The sequence below is a fragment of the Pogona vitticeps genome, chromosome 8 (genome assembly GCF_051106095.1).
Source record: "Pogona vitticeps strain Pit_001003342236 chromosome 8, PviZW2.1, whole genome shotgun sequence".
In the NCBI taxonomy this organism is placed as follows: domain Eukaryota; kingdom Metazoa; phylum Chordata; class Lepidosauria; order Squamata; family Agamidae; genus Pogona; species Pogona vitticeps.
Window position 1 is genome coordinate 10062583 of NC_135790.1, and position 19293 is coordinate 10081875.

At 42.3% G+C, this 19293-nt stretch overlaps 1 protein-coding gene across 1 annotated transcript; it reads left to right on the forward strand.

The window, feature by feature from the left end:
* Positions 1-5224: 5224 nt before the first annotated feature.
* Positions 5225-17147, forward strand: LOC110075177 (nucleoplasmin). The gene is made up of 7 exons (XM_072978828.2): positions 5225-5289; positions 6876-6976; positions 8814-8896; positions 10449-10568; positions 11848-11941; positions 13912-14073; positions 17000-17147. Exons 2-7 carry the CDS (start codon positions 6904-6906, stop codon positions 17011-17013), a joined length of 546 nt encoding a protein of 181 aa, XP_072834929.2. The 5' UTR covers positions 5225-5289; positions 6876-6903; the 3' UTR covers positions 17014-17147.
* The last annotated feature ends 2146 nt before the right edge of the window (positions 17148-19293 follow it).

Here is a 19293-nt window from a genome sequence, read left to right on the forward strand (position 1 = left end):
AGGGTTTCTTTTAAAAAAAAATCTTCACAGTCTCATGTGGATACTCTACATCTAAACATCAATCCTCAGGGTTCTTGCATCACTTATAGTAGTTAAATTGGAAAAAAATAGCTTTGTCTGCTAGATAATCTTCTGTAGAAAACATGAGAAGGGAGACATGTAGCAAAGCAATTAGATTTTTTTTGTGCCAAGCTTTATTTTGGATTCCAGCAGAGATGGGCAGACTGCAGACTTGTGGGATCTACTTTGTTTCGATTGATTTGGGTCCCTAAGAGATCCACTAAATAGCACATGGTGCAAAGCAGACAGAAATGGAGAATTTGGAGCCCAGAACTTTGCTTTGAGCATGAAGCAAATTCACCAAAGCTGAAGCAATCTAAGAGTTATTTCTGTTCTTTCCAAATCCATGTTGTTGTTTCTGCAACAATTCAGTTCTCCGCCAGCCTTGGGGTACAGTGAGGTTCATGCATCACAATTAAGATGCAAAAGTCCTAATGTCCAAAGTTGTGCTGCCTACACAGACCACTCAGAGTTTAGTCACAGAATGTAATAATTGAAATGTAACAATACACAGGCCGATGCACATCCCTGACAGGCTAGCAATAAACTGGTAGCTTTCTCTTGCACTCCAGAGTTTTTGGCTTACAACTCCCATCAGCCCTAGCCAACCTAGTCTGTGTGATGGGGGATTGTAGTTCACCAACATCTGGATATCCCCAGGTTGGGGAAGGATTCTGCAAAGCAGCAAGAAGAATTCATCATGCTTGTGTTATAGCTGCAGTGCTCCACCAGTTTACTTTATATGCAGTGTTCCAACAGAGAATCAAGTCTTGCTGTTTCTACTGCATGGTGATGACATTTGTGCTTTTCAGTGCTTACAGTGAACAGCACAAATCAAAAAGAATTTCTGTTCTTGCCTCAAACATAGGAGAAAAATTTGGACTATATGTCCCATAATTCCCAAGCCAGCATGACCAATGGCTGTGCAAGCTGGAAGATTCTGGGACCTCTGGTCTTAGAAAGCAACTTCTTCCATCTGTGGCCGTACCTATAAAGCTGAAAGAAGTTGGACAATTTCAGTTTACTTTTCACTCTTAAGACAGCAGAATGTTGCAACAAGCATTTCTGACTGAAATTCCCTGGTCATCACAGAGCACTTTGGCTCTACTGCTTTTGAGAATCTTACACAGAAGGCATTTTGAACTGTGGATATGGGTAGCTGTGCTTCTTTTCCTGGGCCACATGAAACGGCCCCTCAGAGGACTCCTTCGCTGTTCATGTATGCAAACAAATCAACAGCCTAAAACCTTTGTGAGTGTGTCAAGAAGCATTATTTACAAGCAGAATCCATGTGTTCCTTTCTTCAGACCCTGGCATTTAAAAACCACCCTATGGCCAGTGGGGTGTAGAGGCAGCAGAGCTGAGCTGGGGCTTGGGGGGTGAATGTTCTAGCCCCCACTTGGCTGGAGCTACTTCACAGGGAAGGGGAAGGGAGGAGTGCTGTTTATACAACCTAGCACTCACTCTTAGGTTGTATAAACTTTAGTTGAATTGACTTCAGCATTGACGATGAAGGAACTGAAATAGTTAGAGATTTTATAGACCTTGGTTCAATCATCAGTCCAAATGGATTTATACGATCTGAAGAGAAACCAGAGTTAAGAAAGCTGACATGAAAAAAATGGATTTGTTTGAAATATGGTGCTGGAGGAGCTTTGCGACTACACTGGACTGCCAAAAAGAGAAGCAAGTAGGTCCTAGATCAAATCAAGCCTGAACTGTCTCTGGAGGTTAAAATGTTGAAACTGGGGCTGTCCTACTTTGGGCACATTATGAGAAAGCAGGATTCTCTGGAAAAGACAATAATGCTGGGAAAGCTGGAAGGCAGCAGGAAAAGAGGAAGACCAGTTATGAGATGGACTGAAACTGTAAAGGAAGCCAGAAGCTTGAGTTTACAAGAGTTGAGCAAGAAACAGGACATTTTGGAGACGGCTCATTCACCGATTCTTTGTCAGTCGGGGGTGACTTGATGGCACGGAACAGGAGCAACAGCACTCACAGCAGCAGAGCAGTCTAAGCACACAGTATAACTCATTGGGGGGAGTTGTTTACATCTCCGGTGGGACCAAAATATGTAAAAGGCCATAGAAACAGATGTTCTACCATGGGCCCTCAAAGTTACCTAGTGACCTCTCCTGGATAGGAATAAACAGACAGAAATGCCAGCCTGCCATTGCTAGTCCCAAGTAGACATGGACTCATTGGGGTTGACCAAAGTGTTGACCCAACAGCTCTGCTCTCTGCTTGAGACTTTTGAGATCAGCTCTCAGCCAAAGCTGCTTTATTCTGAGATACATGGATGTGACGTTCGCCCCTTGCCTGACTCCCCAAACACAGAGCACATGAAGGCAAACCAATACTCCTTTTTACCCCGCTGCCACCAGTTGATCACTAAATCAACATTACTTATGGAAGGATGAAGATGCAGGTCCAAACTTCACTGTCTTTTAAATAAAACTTGTTTATTGATTACATATGTTTGATTATTAATCATAGGTAACTTCTATTATCATCAATCTCAACCTTGTATTTGTCATAACAGTTCTTATTCACTCTTCACTCTAATCACACCTCAGATCAACCAGATACCACACTCTATCTCTCCACTTTCTCTCACTCTGCCTAAGTAACTCACTCTGACTGCCTCTGACTCCGCCTCTTTATTACATATCTCTCGGCTCCGCCTCTTAGCAATATTAGCCTGCAATATGAATATGCATGACTACTACATAATAAGACTGAACGCTACTACAATGGATGATACCCACTCTTGTCAGAGCTAGAAAAGGGCACATTTTTGACAGGTAGGCTAATATATCTTAACCAGTACAAGCATGGCCCTCCTGGTTGGGATATTGTCATTCAACAAGTAACTACTTGGAGTTGTCACTTGAAAAGTAACTTCCCCCCACCACTGTTTCCTCTTAGTGAAGTAGTCTTTTCCATTCTCTGCTCCCTGATTGGTGGAACCAGGAATGGCAGAGGTTGGGCTTCACCATGCTGATCTATGGCCCCTTGTGCTTTGAGCCCCATTCTGCCCTCCAGGGATACCTCAAAATGCTCATGGACAGATGTTCACATGGCTTTGCTAACGTGAGGACTGCGGGAGCTTTGCTTGCTCCTGTGTCCTCGCTCCTAAATTCTCCAGCCCAGGAATCGAGTGTCTGATCTCCATATATTGATGGGTAGTAAGCAGAGCCAAGGGAATTTAACAGCTAGAGAGCCATCTGCCCACTTTCAGGTTCACTTGTACAGTGGTTGGATCAAGGGCGGATTGTAGGCTGCAAGGAAGGGGGTGCCTCACTTTAACATTGGGTACAAGGTACCCCCCCCTCTCCAGTTGAATACCTAACAGGAAGCAACATCTATCCACTTTATCACCTTTTCCAATCCCATTTCTTTAGTTCTGAGAGTATCAACAGATCTGATAGCATTGGGATAAAACCATGTACATTTCATAAGTACATCTTTTAAAAGCTCAAACCGACCGCCTCCCCCGCCCCCTGATTCTGTTAAGTGATATTTTGTCTTCCCTAACCTTGTTCCCACTATATGACTTCCATCATCCCCAATCCATCTTGACTGTTGAGTGCTAGGAGCCATACATAGTTCAACTCACCTGGTGGGAACTGGTTTAGAAAAGAGCAGGTGGGGCTGAAACCAGGAGAAGGCAAGACCACCCTTTCCTCTTTTCCTCTCCATATAGTAGACTTCGGTGGAAGAGATGTTTAAAAGTTGCTTTTTGCCAGTGGCTAAGCTGACTATGAGATTCTGCAAGACTGCAGCTTGTAATACCTCTCACCCAGCCCAGCCCACCCAAAGAAACTTGTGCAGTAGCCTGAATTAATCACTTGCAAAGAGCTTTTGAAATAAAGCGGAAGGTGGCATGCAAGCTTTTCATCTCTGCAAGCAAGAGCAGAAAAAAAGAGGTTAAAATGTGCTTTGAAGCTGCAGATGGGCATCTACTCCATGCTTTGGCCTGCCTTGCCTTGGTCAACCTACTAAGAACGATCTCGTGCCGCCATCTGCTGGATGTTGTTATGGAATACCTCAAAATGCGATGGGGTTTCTGCAGGGGAAGATTGCTTCATACAATCTGGTCGGCTTAGAGCTAACACATGTCCAGATGGATGCATCAAGAAGCAAATTAATCCCATTCCCCCTAAAGAATATAAAGAGAAGACTTTAAGGAGAAGAAGATTTATTGCTTATTATTTATGTAGATTAAAGCCATAGCTTCTGCACTGGCCTTGAAGCAATTTGTGGTACCCAGTGTAGTTTAGTAGATAGAGTGATGGACTAGAATTCAGAATAGATGGGCTCAAATCATTTGGCCATGCTTGCCCTGAAAGTCTTATTAGGATCATAATAGGTTGGATGGGACTTTACACATAGCATGTCTGCAGCAATGAAGACAATTTATAATTGATCTTAGTCATTGACTACAACTCCCATTAATCAAAGTTTAAAGTTATAGTTCAGCACATCTGATGGGAATGCAACATTTGGAGGGCTACAGATTTCTCTCTTATTTGTGCTAGGAAAGGCTTTACTTACGGATTTTTATTTTGATCTGTTGGCAATCCTACTTTGCATTTTGACTTCAGCAGGTCGGAAGGGCTTCGTGTGCGGTTTTGCCTCAGTGGGCTATCACTGAGATTGCTCAGTGTTCCTGAAAAGACACTCTGCACATGCTCAGAGTGCTGACATTCCTGCTACTCAGTACAGTTGGGTTGGATGACAACCTCAGGGACCTTTAAAATGTTTCTTTTATTCATACATACCTAGCATACCAAACTAAAACATTAAAAATCTAACTATAATAAACAAAAAACATCAAAAACTAAAAATCGATACTACCCGCATAGATCAGAGATTTTGCCATCGTCCCGTCATCTAAATATCATCAAAGGATTCTAGTGAGCACTGATTCACAATGGAAATAATTCTTCCCTTAAGTTCTTATCTTTTCCTGGGCCCAATTGTGTATCAGCTTCCAGGTTTCCTTTACTAAGTCTCTTGGTTGAATGGACCTCCCATTTTAAAGGACAAGAGTTTTTACATTCATATTCATATATATATCCATCCCGCCCATCTGGCAGCCAAGGCCACATAGAACAGATGCTGTTTGACCTACAGCTCTGGGAATCCACTAGCCAGCTGAAAAACTTTGGGAGCTGTAGTTCACGAAGTAGCTATTCCAACTGTTAGGAAGAGGTCTTTAAGAAGGTACGGGTGTGGGGTGTGGTTCCAAGGCCTGGAAAGGATAAAGGGTGAAATCCTTTCCAAGAAAGTGTTCATGTTTTCATACTCTACTAATTCTGTAAGTAGCTATATGAAGATTATTATTTAAGCATCGTTTTCTAAAATATTGGTTCCTCTGGCGCCAGATCTCTTGTAGATGAATTATAGACTCACCATGATTAGCAATCATGCTTCCAATGACATTAGGCTATCAATTTTTAGTTTGTCTTAGTGTGGTACAATGAATGATTTTCCTTTTTTAATTTGGTCTGTCCGCAACCTGTTCCACTTCTGCTTAAGGCTTCATTTGAATTAATTTAATTTGCTCTCTTGAGTCCTATGGGGTGAGGAGGGCAAGAAAGGGAGAGAAGAATGAAATGCATTTTAATGAGTTACTTCCTCAGTTCTGATATGTTTCTAACAACTCCTTTTCAATAATGGGGTTCTATATAGCACTTGGTATATCAGGACTCAATAAAAAAGCATGAAGTATTGATGCACTCAATATCAAACTCACTCAATGATATTCTGCATAAGAGTAAGCTACCTTATTAAGACTGAACTACGACCTGAAGTTTCCACTAACCCCTTTCTCTTAGAAGTAGATGAGGCATACCTAGCTAAGTAGCGATATCGTATTAATCACTAGACGTTGAATTGAGATAACTTTTATACTTGGACGGAATGCTGTTTTCCTCCTTCCTAATTCATAGTATGGTAATTGCCAGGCTGGTTACTGTAACACCCACACCCAGGCAGGCTATGCCAAAGCGGAAGCCAGAGTTTTCACTAAGTAGACATTTTTTTAAAAAACAACAACAACAACTCAACAACAAATCAAAATATAAATACCAGCTGGGGCAAAGCGGCACTGGCTTGGCGGCACAGAAAAGGTTTGAGGGTGGTTGTCATGAGACAATTCCTAAAATAATACTTTTCACCTCCACAAGGAACAGTATTTTTAAGCTAATGGAACTCAACTCCCATCATCCCTCACTGGCTAGGGCTGATGGGAATGGCTGTGGGTAGAACATTTGGAGCAGGACTCAGGAAAACTGGGTTCAAACCCCACTTTACCATGGGAACTCACTGGGGGAAGAGTAGCAATAGTAAACCACTCCTGGAACATCTCCCATACCTCACCGTAAGTGAGAAGCAACACAAGAGCACACAGCATAACATATCTAGAGGACATTGGGATTTGGTAAGTCAACTACTGCATAAGTTCCATTGATTCAAAAGGACCTGCTCTAGTTGAGACTTATTTCAGTGTAGTAAGTGGTAATTAGAGTAGGCCCATTTGAATTAGTGGTATTTATGCATTTGGCTCACCAAATCCTCATTGATTCAATGGCCCTCCTCTAGTGCAATTTATTGTGTTAAGTAACAGGATGTTAGCCACTGTGTCACTAACTGGGCCTGCTCTTGAGTTATCTCCTGCAAGGAAACTAAACCTTTTCCTGAAGACTGAATATACTGGGGTGGCCTATTGTGCTATCTTTGGGGGGGGGGGGAAACTGGCAAATTCCCTATAGCTGTTTATTTGTCTCTCTTTGTGCTTCTTATCCTAGATCCACCCACGCCTTGTTACTCACCAGCATGAGCTCCCCTTTCTCCAGTCCCTGTTCAAGTTTTCTTTCCTCAGAAGAAAAATCTGTGTCCGTCCTTTGGGGTAAGAACACCCTTTTGCTACAATCTTTAGTTAAAAGTGATTCCAGGCAGCTGGCAGGTTAGCAAAAACAGATTATTCATAGCCAATGGGCCAAGGCAGGGAAGCTCAAGGCAACAGCGGGTACCCAACCCATTCAAGGTATAGTAGGCTCTAACTCCCATTTGCACAGACAATAGCTGGGGTGATGGAAACTGTAGTCCAAGGATAGCTTCCGGTTGCATGATGGATACCCATATAAATGGATTGAATATCCCCACTCAACCCTCCTCTCGCTTCTCTTCCCCCCCCTTTCATCTTTACTCAGGACCGGTACCTGTTTTCTGTCTCCTGGAGGGATGTTTATGTTTATAACAGCACCCCAAAACAACATAGGCTAGATTACTGCATGTAGATGTATCATACACTCAAGAGACAATGAATATGTAGGATGTTCTACTTGTGAAACTGATATTTCATTCAACATTTCCTTCTGTTTCCATATGTCTGACAAAGTGGACGTGTCCATGAAAGCTTCTGTTAAAATATAATAATTAGTTTTTAAGGTGCCACATGTTTTTTGTTCTTTGCATTTTGCATGATATGTTTGCACAGACTAACATGGCTACCTCCTCGAAAACTACCAGTGATCCTAGAATATGTTCTCTGGGGAAAAAACCACTAAGCAGCACACTAACCACTAATGGGAGTGCTCTTTGGTCAGTAATAACTGGTATCCCACAGCTATGAGAGGGAGAGACGAGCTGGTTGTCTCTTTGCTTTGTGAGTGGATGTGAGTTCCTTGGAGATTTTGCTGATATAAGAGAGGTTAATTTATTTATTTATTTAATTTAATTTAATTTAATTTAATGAATCTTAAGATGTTGTATTCTTGCTCATTATTTGTTTTGTATATTTATACACTGACTTCCAAACTACTTCCTTTTCCCAACCCTAATGCCTGTGGGTTCCTGCATTTCTAAAAGCAGAGAAATCACCCAAGGAGAAAAATACTGTTTGAAACAAAAGGTTATAGCAAAAGTGGGAAAATTCAGGTCACAGATCAACCTCCCCCATTCAAAGCAAACAAGTGAAAGAAACATACTCTTCTTTTGTCTTAATTTCCAACACAAGTCAACAGTGTAACACACACACCCCAGCCATCCCAACCTATAGCACATCACTGGTGTTGTACAATAACGGAAATTAATCACAAGCTGAAATGAAACACAGCCAACAGCAGAAGCCCAGCATGCTCCTGTCCACAGTTACGTAGTTCCAGTGGTGCAGCACCAGATCTACATTTGAGGGAAGGAAATCTTGTTGTGTCTAATAGGCTTACTTGTTACTAGGTAGTATTTATGGGAGGGGAATTGACCATGATTTAAATTATTTTTAAGAAGCAACTTGCTAAGACTGAAGACTGTCCACACTGGCATATGGTTATGGTATACGATTGTCCGATAGCACTATTTGACATGGAGAAACAGACCTCATCCACTCGTATTTCTACTTAACATTAGCCATCTTTCCCCTTTAAGAGCTGGCCCATATCTTTTTGGCAAAGGGCTAGGGCGTGCAATCTTTTGGGGACAATTAGTTGAGATGCAAAATAGCTCTTTGCTCTGCCTTTGCAGGTGGGTACTTGAGTTATAATGCATTGCACTGAAGATTTTAGCTTTTAACCTTTTAAGCACCAGCTGGATCACACCAAGTTTAACAGTGTGGACAGACCCGTAGTGGAAAAGATTTCTCTCTGCCAGAGATCTCTTAGAAGAGTCTGTTGATCATAGGAAGTAAATGATTTAGAATATTCTAAAGCTGAGAAATTACATTTATAACCACTTGGTGTCTCCTGCAGGCTGTGAATTGAATGACAGAGCAAGGACATTTGTGGTGGAAGAAGATGATGATTTACTAGAACACCTTATTTACTTGAGAATGGTGAGGTGGTGTGAGGAAGCTCCTTGTTCCCAGTAATAGTCATAATTTGAGCACAGCTTCTGTTTACCAACATTCCTCAGGGGTCTGGGAATTCTGGGACCTGCCAGAGAGTGTTGGATTCCAGGTCCCATCAGCCTCAGCCAAGGAGTCCAGTGGCCAAGGATGCTGGAATTGGAGATAAAAAGTTGGAGTTGGAAGTAGGAAGTTACACATAACATAGCTGATTATAGGATAGCAAAGGTGTAACTGAAAAACATTTCACAAGTAACATAATGAATAAGATCAAAGTTACCTGTATTGATGCAACAAGTAAGGCTTTCTCATTATTTTCAAGGTTTACTTTTAATCATCAGAGTTGGAAGGGATCCTATGGATCAGTGGTTCTTACCCTTGGGTTACTCAGGTGTTTTTGAACTGCAATTCCCAGAAATCCCAGCCAGCACAGCTGGTGGTGAAGGCTTCTGGGAGTTGCAGTCCAAAAACACCTGAGTAACCCACGGTTAAGAACCACTGCTATGGATCATCAAGTCCAGCCCTGTCAAGAAGGTGTAGTGGGAAATTAAACTCCCAACCTCTGACTCTGCAGCCAGATAGTTAAGCCACTGAGCTATCCATCAATGTAAAATATTTTGGCAGATGTTTTTCATGTTTTATCACATTATTTTATCAATCCTAATTAGAGATGGGCACAAACTACAGGTCTGGTGATTCGTGCTGGTTCTTCCTTTGATGTTCAGTGGTTCCCAGCCCAACCTCCTTTGGCAGGAACCCACTCAGAGGAAGTGTCCCAGCTTCTCTGCCCTGGCTCCTCTGGCAGCTGCCTCTGAGTGGGTGCCTGCCAGGGGAGGCAGGGTTGGGAAGCGCTGGACATCTGTTTACCCAAAGGGTTAAACTGGCACAGAACCACAGAACCAGCAGTTCATGCCCATCTCTAATTCTAATCTTTTCTCTCAAACATAACAAAAAGTCAGGAAAAAAGTAACGAGCACCAAAATACCTAATGGAACAGGTTCCTTTTTCAACACTGTAATGACTTGAGTAACAACTGTGGGCTGCTATTTAAGCATTGTGGCTGAAATTCAGCAATGTACCTTAACACTGGTTTTTCAGAAATTAAAAATCCACACTGAAGGTCCCAGTGCTCTTTAGGGATACTCTTACAGTAATTGTGGGGAAATCAGTTGGGGGCTGCAGCTTGGAGAGGAAGTCTGTAATCTCTGAAACATGCTGCTACCAAGGTGTTTTTTAAGGGAGTATCAGACAGTTTTAATTTCCAAAAAAATTGCTGAGGCTGGGTGCATTACACTGCTGAATTTCAGCCTCTGTCAAGAAAAGAGAATTAATAACTTTCAGAAAGTCAGTTTCCTTCTTATTTTGAAAACAATTCTTCCATTGAGTTTACCACAGAGAACATGTGGAGTAACCAACAAACCCTGATGTTTAGAAAATTCATGATCCCAATGAGCAGCCTAGTTGAATTTGGAAAGGTTTCAATTAAATCCATAGTTCCTGAGAGTGGCATCTAATAACATGGTGTGTCTTGCTTCTCCAGGTGTCTCTTGGCGAAGATGCTGATGATGAACCTCATGTGGTAGCTGTAGAGAGCAAGAACATGGCCAGTGTCCCCAAGCCAGTGCCAATCGCTTCTCTGTGTCAATCCGTCTTACCCATGGTAATGCCAGAAGACAACAAGTCATGCTGAAGCACCCCTTGGAATTCTGAGACAGAGAAATGTTTGAGTTGCACGTTAAGGGTGTGTCTTTCATGGACTGTCTTCCCCTACATCCCAATGTTCTTATGCAAGAGTCAGACAAGTTCATGGAAGGTGCATCTCAGGAGCTCTTGGCCAACTTGTAGTGGAAAGTGAGCATTCATCATCACAGTGCCCTCAGCTACGCCACAAAGCAGAATCCAAAAAATGTAGGCAGTTCTAGTCATTTTCCTCTCCGCTATCAGTTCTTTTGTAAAGCTAAAGGACCTATTCAAGACTAACTTGCCCCAAAATAATCTGCACAACAACACTGGGAACTCACAACAGTGTATTGTTGCCAGAGGAAATCATTCCTCTTCTTTATTACAGTAAGCTCCAGGAAACAAAGGAACCTGAGGAAGGTGATGTCATGCCTGATTGTGGTAAAGTCATGGGGTTTTCAGAATTCAACTCCACAGCCGTTGCCTCATTACAAGACTGCTTGGCCACAATAGTTAAACCTTTCAGGTTTACAGAAGCAGTGCCACTGAATCAGAGCCTTGAAAAATTACTCCTCAGATTGGCTCCAGGAATCACAGAGCCTGCATGGCCATGATTTAGAGTGGGGGGGGAGAGAGATGGCACCTCAAATAGTTTTGGATTACCGCCCCCATCAGCCCTACCCACACAACCAAATGGTGAGAGCTACAGCTGATCAATATAAGGAGGGCCACACATTCCCCTTCCTTGGCTTTCGGAGAGTGATGGACAAATGGTGACCCCCCCCTGTCCAGATGTTGATCAGCTGCAACTCCCAGCTTCTCTCATATGCTGGCAAGGGCTGATGAGATCTGCAGTCAAATAACATATTGAAGGCCTGCACCTTGCCCCTCTTGGCTTTCAACGAATTTGGTCTGATTATTGCTGCGATGGTACAGGAAGAACCTTATATCTGTGGGATCAGTATTCATTTCCCCACAGTCTGAAAATATTTAAAATATTAAAAGAAAAATCCTAGAAATATATATATTTCAAGATGAAGTTACCAGAACTGGCCATGAGAGGGAACAGGTGACCATGATATGTATAGCATTCACTATTAAAATAGCATTTGCTATAATTTTTTTCAGCATCTGCAGGGGAAATTGGAACCGATCACCCACAGATACAGGGATCCTACTGTATAGTGTAATTCTTCCAACTTTGCAGTAGAACATAGAAGAAAAACATTGTAAAACCTAATGTGTTGCTTTAAAAACAGGTCTCTCTTGATGGCTTGGAATTAATCCCTCCCGTTACTTTTTTACTGAAGTCTGGAGCTGGGCCAGTTTACCTCAGTGGACACCACCTGATCTGTGAGTGAACCAACCCTCCCCCTGCTGCTTGGTGAATGAAAGGAATTTCTAATGGCAGGAGAGCTGGAAATGATTAGACTGGGTATCCATTCAGAAGATTCAAGACAATAAGGATGGTGTTTCCTAACTACTTTAAACAACTTAATGGCTTTGTGTATGCATTTAACAACCAGACCCCACAGATCTTCTGGTGTGATGGTGCCATCCACTGTATTCGGTATTAAGGGATGCATAAAAATGTTCAGGCAATGCAATTTGGGATGCTGTGCCGCTTAATGGGAACTGGTAGCAGCTCTTCAATGGAGGTCATGAGGCAAAATGCATTACCAAAAAGCAGCTATAGGTATTCACAGAAAAGTTGTGGAAGTTGGTTGGAATACTTAATGTGTGAGTGTTCCTGGATGCTAGCTGTCTTTGTTTCTGTTCCTTTACTGTATGTCCATTGAAAACCAAGCCTGGCTTTGACTGTTGATTTCTTCTAAAGAATTATGGGGGAAATGCAGTTTAGAACTCAAGGATTTTGGTCTCATTTGTCTTTATGAGATTTGCAATTCTCAGAATTCCTAGAGGAAAGCCCAAATAGTTAATCTACCCACCCAACCTAAAATGGGTCTTGTGGAGGCACCAATTCTAATTGCATTAGGGTAGTGTCAGACGGATTGCTTCTAAGTCATACTTGTTGCCAGAGGTCATGTTCTGTTTCTTCTCCATACCAGATTGCCCCCATCCTAAGTCTACAGACATTCAACTAAAGGTGCAATTAGGGATTATTTTTCTTCCTGTTTGATTCACTCTGGGGACAGGCTGGTTCCCTCCTTTTCCTGGCAGTGGCATGGGCCATCACAAACTAGCCTGTCTCAGATGCGTTCCTACCCACATTATTTTGCTCCATGTCAGTGACTATTGTTTTTATTTTTTTTAGTGGCAGGTAAGACTGCTCCATTTTGGTTACATCCCAGCCCATGCTGGGATCAAACCAACAATGAGGGCTTAAGCTTTCAGTTCCCAATACCATTGAGTAAGCTTAATTATTCACAATCTTGGAAAAACGGAAAGCTTCCTCCTCCTTCTCCATGGAGGGGGAGAGAGAAGCAGTAAAGGTCTTTTTGTTTGTTTGTTTGTTTGTTTGTTTGGAGCTTTGCAAAGCAGTACTAATGTGCTACGCTTTTGGGGGTAATTTTTTAAAACAAAGAATGCTTCCTCCCAGAAGGAGGAGTGGACAATAAGGAGGATTTTTTGTTCCTTCCTTCCTTCCTTCTCTTTCACTTTAAAGGGAGGTGAGCCAAATGGGGTCACCTGAGGTACAGTGTGGTTTCCTGACATGAAACCACCTGACCCTTGTGTGTGGATGCAAGGATCACATCAAATGGCATACCACACCTCTGTGTGACCTTAAATGACCCTATGGAGGCATCTCCAGCTGGCTCCAATTTGGCTATCTGGCCAAACCCTCAGTATCCTACCACCATGGCCAATTGTCATCGATAATGGGAATTGAAGTCCGTTAACTTTAGGAGGCCTGCACATTGTTCCCCATTGCCCTACAGCCAAAAGTGATCTTGGGGACCTATGTGACTTTTTTAGGCCAACCAAAATCCCTGAGACATCTGTCAGAAGCAGTGTTTATTAATAAGACAATATGTCAGTTCTCAGCATTGTGTTCTTTTTTTAAAAAAAAAAAGTTCACTCTTTGCTGTCATTATGACATCACAGCTTGATCTTGCTTCCATTCTCCTTTCCCCAGCCCATCGCTCTTAACTGGCACAGAACCCAGTGGAGTACATTGCCTGAAGCCACCTAGTAACAGAAGGCAGGCGTGTGTCTATCTCAACAGCCAGGACTTGTTTATTTTTTTACTTTTCTACCTTTCTCATTGCCTATGGCTGTTTGGGTGATGACCTCCAAAGGAAGAAAGTTGTGGTGTTGGTGGTTCCTTTGTTTAATACTGGCCTGTAATTCTCTTTTCCAAGTGGACGAAGATTCTGATTATGAACCTTCAGATGAAGAGCTTCCATCTAAACAGGCTGATGATGACATGGATCAGACCAATCTTGAGGATGAGGAAGATGACGCGACCCCTGAGTCGGAAGCAACAAGATCACTTCCATGGTCCCCAGGATCAAGGTTTAACGGTATACTTTGGTTTTGAGTATCACTAGAACTGAAAGATTTGATATGCTGAAAATCAGTAGTGGCCAGGATCTAGAGTCCTTTAATTAATATATTCTATTATATGTCACTTTTCTCATATTATAACCCAGTGGTTCTTAACCTTGGGTTAATCAGGTGTTTTTGAACTGCAACTCCCAGAAACCCCAGCCAGCACAGCTGGTGGTGAAGGCTTCTGGGATTTGCAGTCCAAAAACACCTGAGTAACCCAAGGTTAAGAACCAGTGTTATAACCCACAAAAATTATATTACAACACAACCAAGCAAATCATAAAATTGAAACAAAATTGAATTAGAAGTGATGTAAAAGCACAATCATTTTTAAAAATGCTGCCTCCACCCATTGGTCATTGGTCCAAATGCCTTCTAACTGAAAAGGCCTTTGTCTGCTAGAGCAGATCAAGGAGAAGGTTAGTCATGCGTCCCATGGAAAAGAGGGCCACACTTACCAAAAGCCACTGGAACAGCCATCTAAAGCCTCCGGACAGCCTACCCAGACCTCCCAGATCACATCTACTAGGTGGTGGCAGCTTTTGGTAATGAGCAGATAATGAGAGATGGGACTGCATCTCTCATGAGTCCTAGCAGAAGAACTGATGCTAAGGGATGCTGGGATTTGGGACTCCAGCAACAGCTGGGTGGCCAAACGTTGGCCCCCGAACCCAGGTTACAGCGTACAAGATCCTGTGCTAATCTGTGTTTCATTTTTATTTGGGTACTTATCCCTATCTCTTCATCACTCAGCTAGTAAGGCATCACCTCTTCCTCCTCCTATGTTATTTCTCAATTCAGTGTACTCTTTTTCCTAATACATAATTAGACGGTAATTGGCATTTATTAAAATTATTGTCAAGTACTTCTACCTATCTTTCCATTAAGAAAAACCCAGTCAAGATAAGAAAAAGTGAAAGTAGCTGCATTGATTCCTAAGACATTGATTCCTAAGAGTAGACGTTGTCTAGGGGGCGGGGTAAAAATCAAATAAATAAATAAATAAAATAAAGAATAAAACAACAAACAAAATCTATAGACAAAATCTATTATGGGTGTAGCAGCCCTCCAAACACCCCCCGCAAATATTCCCCTTTTAAAGCAGTGTGATCTGCTACCAAAAAATAGCACCATGGCTTCCCAGCTGATATGTGGCTTTTGTGTGTTCAATTCAACTGATTTTAATTTTTTTATATTGTCAAACACTGCCTGCAGCATTTATTTTAGTTTAAAATTCTTTTTTTTTTCCCTCCCTGAAAGTCTTCATGCAGATTACATACTTCTTGGCTTCCTTGTGGGTTAATTTGTGACTGGAAAGCAAACCAGTTCGAAGTAAAAGAATCCATTTAAACCCAAGCAAAGTCTTGTTTGTCTGTTTGTTTTGTTACTGGTGGCTCTCCCCCCCCTCTCTTTTTTCAGTGGGTCGTAACTCTTAGGCAATTGGTCAAGTTGGAATTTGGCCCTTAGCCCATCCAGGATTGTCCAGTCCCCTCCCTTAATTAGGGCAAGCCTTTAAGGTCTCCAGAACTGTTATCCATGGTGGATGGCACAAAAACAGAGGGGAGGGAGAGAATGATGGAAGTCCAAAGCTCAAGGACTTCCAAGGATCTTCTGGCTTTGGACGGCGCCATTTTAGCCATTGGGTCAGACAGCAAACCTCCATTGAGCCAACTTTGGAGCTTCCAATTCTCCTTTCTCCTACTCTGCTCCATTGTCTTTAATATAATGAGGTATTGTGGTTAACATCTTCTTTCCAGGTGTTGCCTAGTTGCAAAACATCCCTGCTGCAGGAAATAAGGCATAGCAATACCTGGGAAGTGAAATGCTGTTTTTAATAACTCTTTTAACTGTTAAACTAACAAGGCTTCCAAAGTGGTCTGATTTTGTATACATCTAACCTCCAAGACTACGAAAGGCAATATGATATATTACATATCATTAAATAATAATCATGCCCCGTCAAGTCAATTTTGACCTATGGCAGTCCTTTTCAGGATTTTCTAGGTAGGGAATACTCAGAAGTGGTTTACCATGCTCTTCTTCTGGGGGTGCTCTTGGACTGTGCAGCTTGCCCAAGGCCACCCAGGCTGGCTCTTCTCCCAGGAGGCACAGTGGGGAATTGAACTCCCAGCCTCTGGCTCCACAGTCTGATATCTAAACCATTGAGCTATCCAGGCAGCTTAGCATTAAGGACAAACGAGTTACAGTAGACCCTCTACTTATGGAATTAATCCGTATTGGAACGGTGGTTGCAGGTCAAAAAGTCTGTAGGTCGAGTCTCCATTGACCTACAATGCATTGAAAACCGATTAATCCCATAACCAGCCATTTTTGTTCCTTTTTGTTCCATCTTGGGTTTTTTTCTGGTCTGTAAGTCGATTCTCAGGCTGCAAGTCGAACCTAAATTTTGGGGCCAGAGAAGTCTGTAACTCAAAAAGTCTGTAAGTCGAGCCGTCTGTAAGATGAGGGTCCACTGTAAGGATATGTAGTGGTGCTGGTGATTAACTTTTTCAAGCTGGGAATTTGTAAGGTAAAGGTTCCCCTTGACATTTAGTCCAGTCGTGTCTGACTCTAGGGCATGGTGCTCATCCCCGTCTCCAAGCCATAGAGCCAACGTTTGTCCGTAGACAGTTTCCGTGTTCATGTGGCCAGCGCGACTAGACATGGAATGCCGTGACCTTCCCTTGCTTTTGAACTGCTAGGTTGGTGAGGAGCTGGGACAAGCGACGGGAGCTCACTCCGTTGTGTGGATTCGATCTTACAACTGCTTGGTCTTCTGACCTTGCAGCACAGAGGTTTCTGCGGTTTAACCCGCAGCGCCACCACATCCCCAATTTGTAATTGGTGCCAATTCCTTGTTTGAGGACTGCAATTAATTCAAAGGTTTTCTCCCCTTAGGAAGAAACATCTGATCAACGATGATGCTACCTAGTAGTAGCAATTATCATACGGAGGAGATCTGCTAACTGAACAGCATCAGATGGTTCCCTGTGTTGCTGATGGATGATATTATGCATGCATGATTAAAGATTTGTTACAAGAAAAACAGTGGATTCTTTTCTGGTCTATGCTAGGCTTTCCTCTTGGATCAGCATGGCAGAACTGGGGTGATGTCAAAGTTTTCAATAATAACAAAGTACATGAGGTGGCATATGAACTGCTGTATAGCTCTGTGGTTTAGGTATCTTGCTGCACAGCCAGAAGTTGGGAGGTCGATTCCCCAATTCCCCTTGACAGGGGCTGGATTCAATGACCCACAGGGACCCTTCCAGCAATGCAGTTGTAAGATTTATTAGTAGTAGTAGTAGCAGCAGCAGCAGCAGCATTAGTAGCACGTTTAGTACTTGTCAGGAGCCAATACGCAGCCTTCTGTGGCTGAAGAGAAGGAAGATAGCTGCCTCTTCTGCAGTCTTTTCTTTGTGCTAATTGGTTGCCATCAAGATACTACTACCTGAACCATGGGAGACCTGGGGCAGAGAGAAAGAGTGCTTTGCACATGGAGGGTGCACTTTGCTACTGCAAGATGTTGTGATGGCACTGGCGACCAACTTGGAGGGCAGGAAAGGGGCACTGGACGAAAGGTCTCTGGAGGGGTTATAATTCAGTTATGCTCAGCACACAAAGAAGGGCACTCTGTACTCCCATCTCCTCTGCTATCCCTTCCGTTGCCCTGCTATGTGTGAAGGAACTGGAGTGGCTGCGACAAGGAACTGTCAGAAGAAATAAGATTTAAAAAGGGGGCATGGATAAGAAATGGAAGGAAGAGGAGCAAATCACTAAGGAAGGGAGCAGACAAGCAAGTAGAGAGAAGTTTGAAACAGAAGGCCAAAGGTGGAAAAGGGTGGAAAAGACTTTCAAGAGAGGTTAAAAATAACAAATAGGGATTTTTGCTTATGCTTAGATCAAGAAGAAAAACAAGGGCATAGTAGGGCTGCCTGTGTGGAAAGGATTGAGAAATACTAATCAGTGGCAAGAGAGAAGGCAGAGCTACTGAGTTTTGACTTTTCTGCTATCTTCTCCCAAAAGGAAAACAGAGCTCAGCTTAGTGCAGGCAGAATGAAAGAAGAAGGGAAGGGGCTGCTGCCTAAGACAGGTAAAGAGGTGGAACAAGAACAGCTACCAACTTTGAATGAATGCAAGTTTCCTGGGCCAGGTAAACTCCTTCCAAAGGTACCAAAGTAGCTTGCAGATGTGAGCTCAGAGGCTCTGTCCATAAACTTTGAGAATTCTTGGAGGAAAAGTGAGGCTCCTGAAGACTGGAGATGAGCAAATGTCCCCACACCTTCAAAAAGCAGGAAAAAGAAGATCTGAGCGACTACTGACTGGTTTGCTTGACACGGATACCAGGAAAACGTCTAGCAGATACCATTAAATTTTCGGTCTGTGAGAATTTTGATAAAAACAAGCCATGACAGACTAATCTAATTTATTTTAGAGTGACCGCCTAGAGTGGTCTATTAGGCCAGATAGGTGGGGTATAAATAAAATAAAATAAAATAAAATAAAATAAAATAAAATAGAATAATAAAATTAAATAAAATAAAATAAAATAAAATAAAATAAAATAAAATAAAATAAAATAAATAAATAAATAAATAATAAGAACGGCAAGCGTGTATTGGAGGGAAAAGCTATGGATGTCATGTACATATTTGATTTGAGTAAGGCTCTTGATGATGTCCATGATAATATAGTTAAGGTCAAGCTGGTAACATGGGAGATACGATGCTTTTGTTAGGTGGGATGTTTAGCTGCTGGATGGAATGTACTCAAAGAATGCTCAGTAACGGTTCCGTAACATCCTGGAGAAATGCAGCACAAAGTGTTCTGGAAGGTTCTGTCTTCCATCCCATGTTCTTCAACACCTTTACAAATGATTAAGAAAAGGATGTGGAGAGGAGGCTTACCAGATTTGTATACGACACCACACTGGGAAGGACAGCTGACACTTTAGAAGATAGAATCACGACTCAAGATAACCTTAGCAAATTGGACAGCCAGGCCAAAGAAACAAAATGAGTTTCATTGGGAAAAACAGACAATACTACACTGAGTTGATAAAAATCAGATGTATAAATATAGGGTCAGTAAGAGATGGCTGGGTACCAGTACGAACAAAAAAAGATCTAGGGATTCTAGAATACCATAAATTAAATATGAGCCAACAACTTTATGCAGCAGTAGCAAAGCTG

Coding starts and splice junctions, on each gene's coding strand:
- LOC110075177 (XM_072978828.2), top strand. CDS start 6,904: ATGAGCTCCCCTTTCTCCAGTCCCTGTTCAAGTTTTCTTTCCTCAGAA. Junction 6,977..8,813: donor ATCTGTGTCCGTCCTTTGGG/GTAAGAACACCC, acceptor TGTCTCCTGCAG/GCTGTGAATTGAATGACAGA. Junction 11,942..13,911: donor CAGTGGACACCACCTGATCT/GTGAGTGAACCA, acceptor CTCTTTTCCAAG/TGGACGAAGATTCTGATTAT.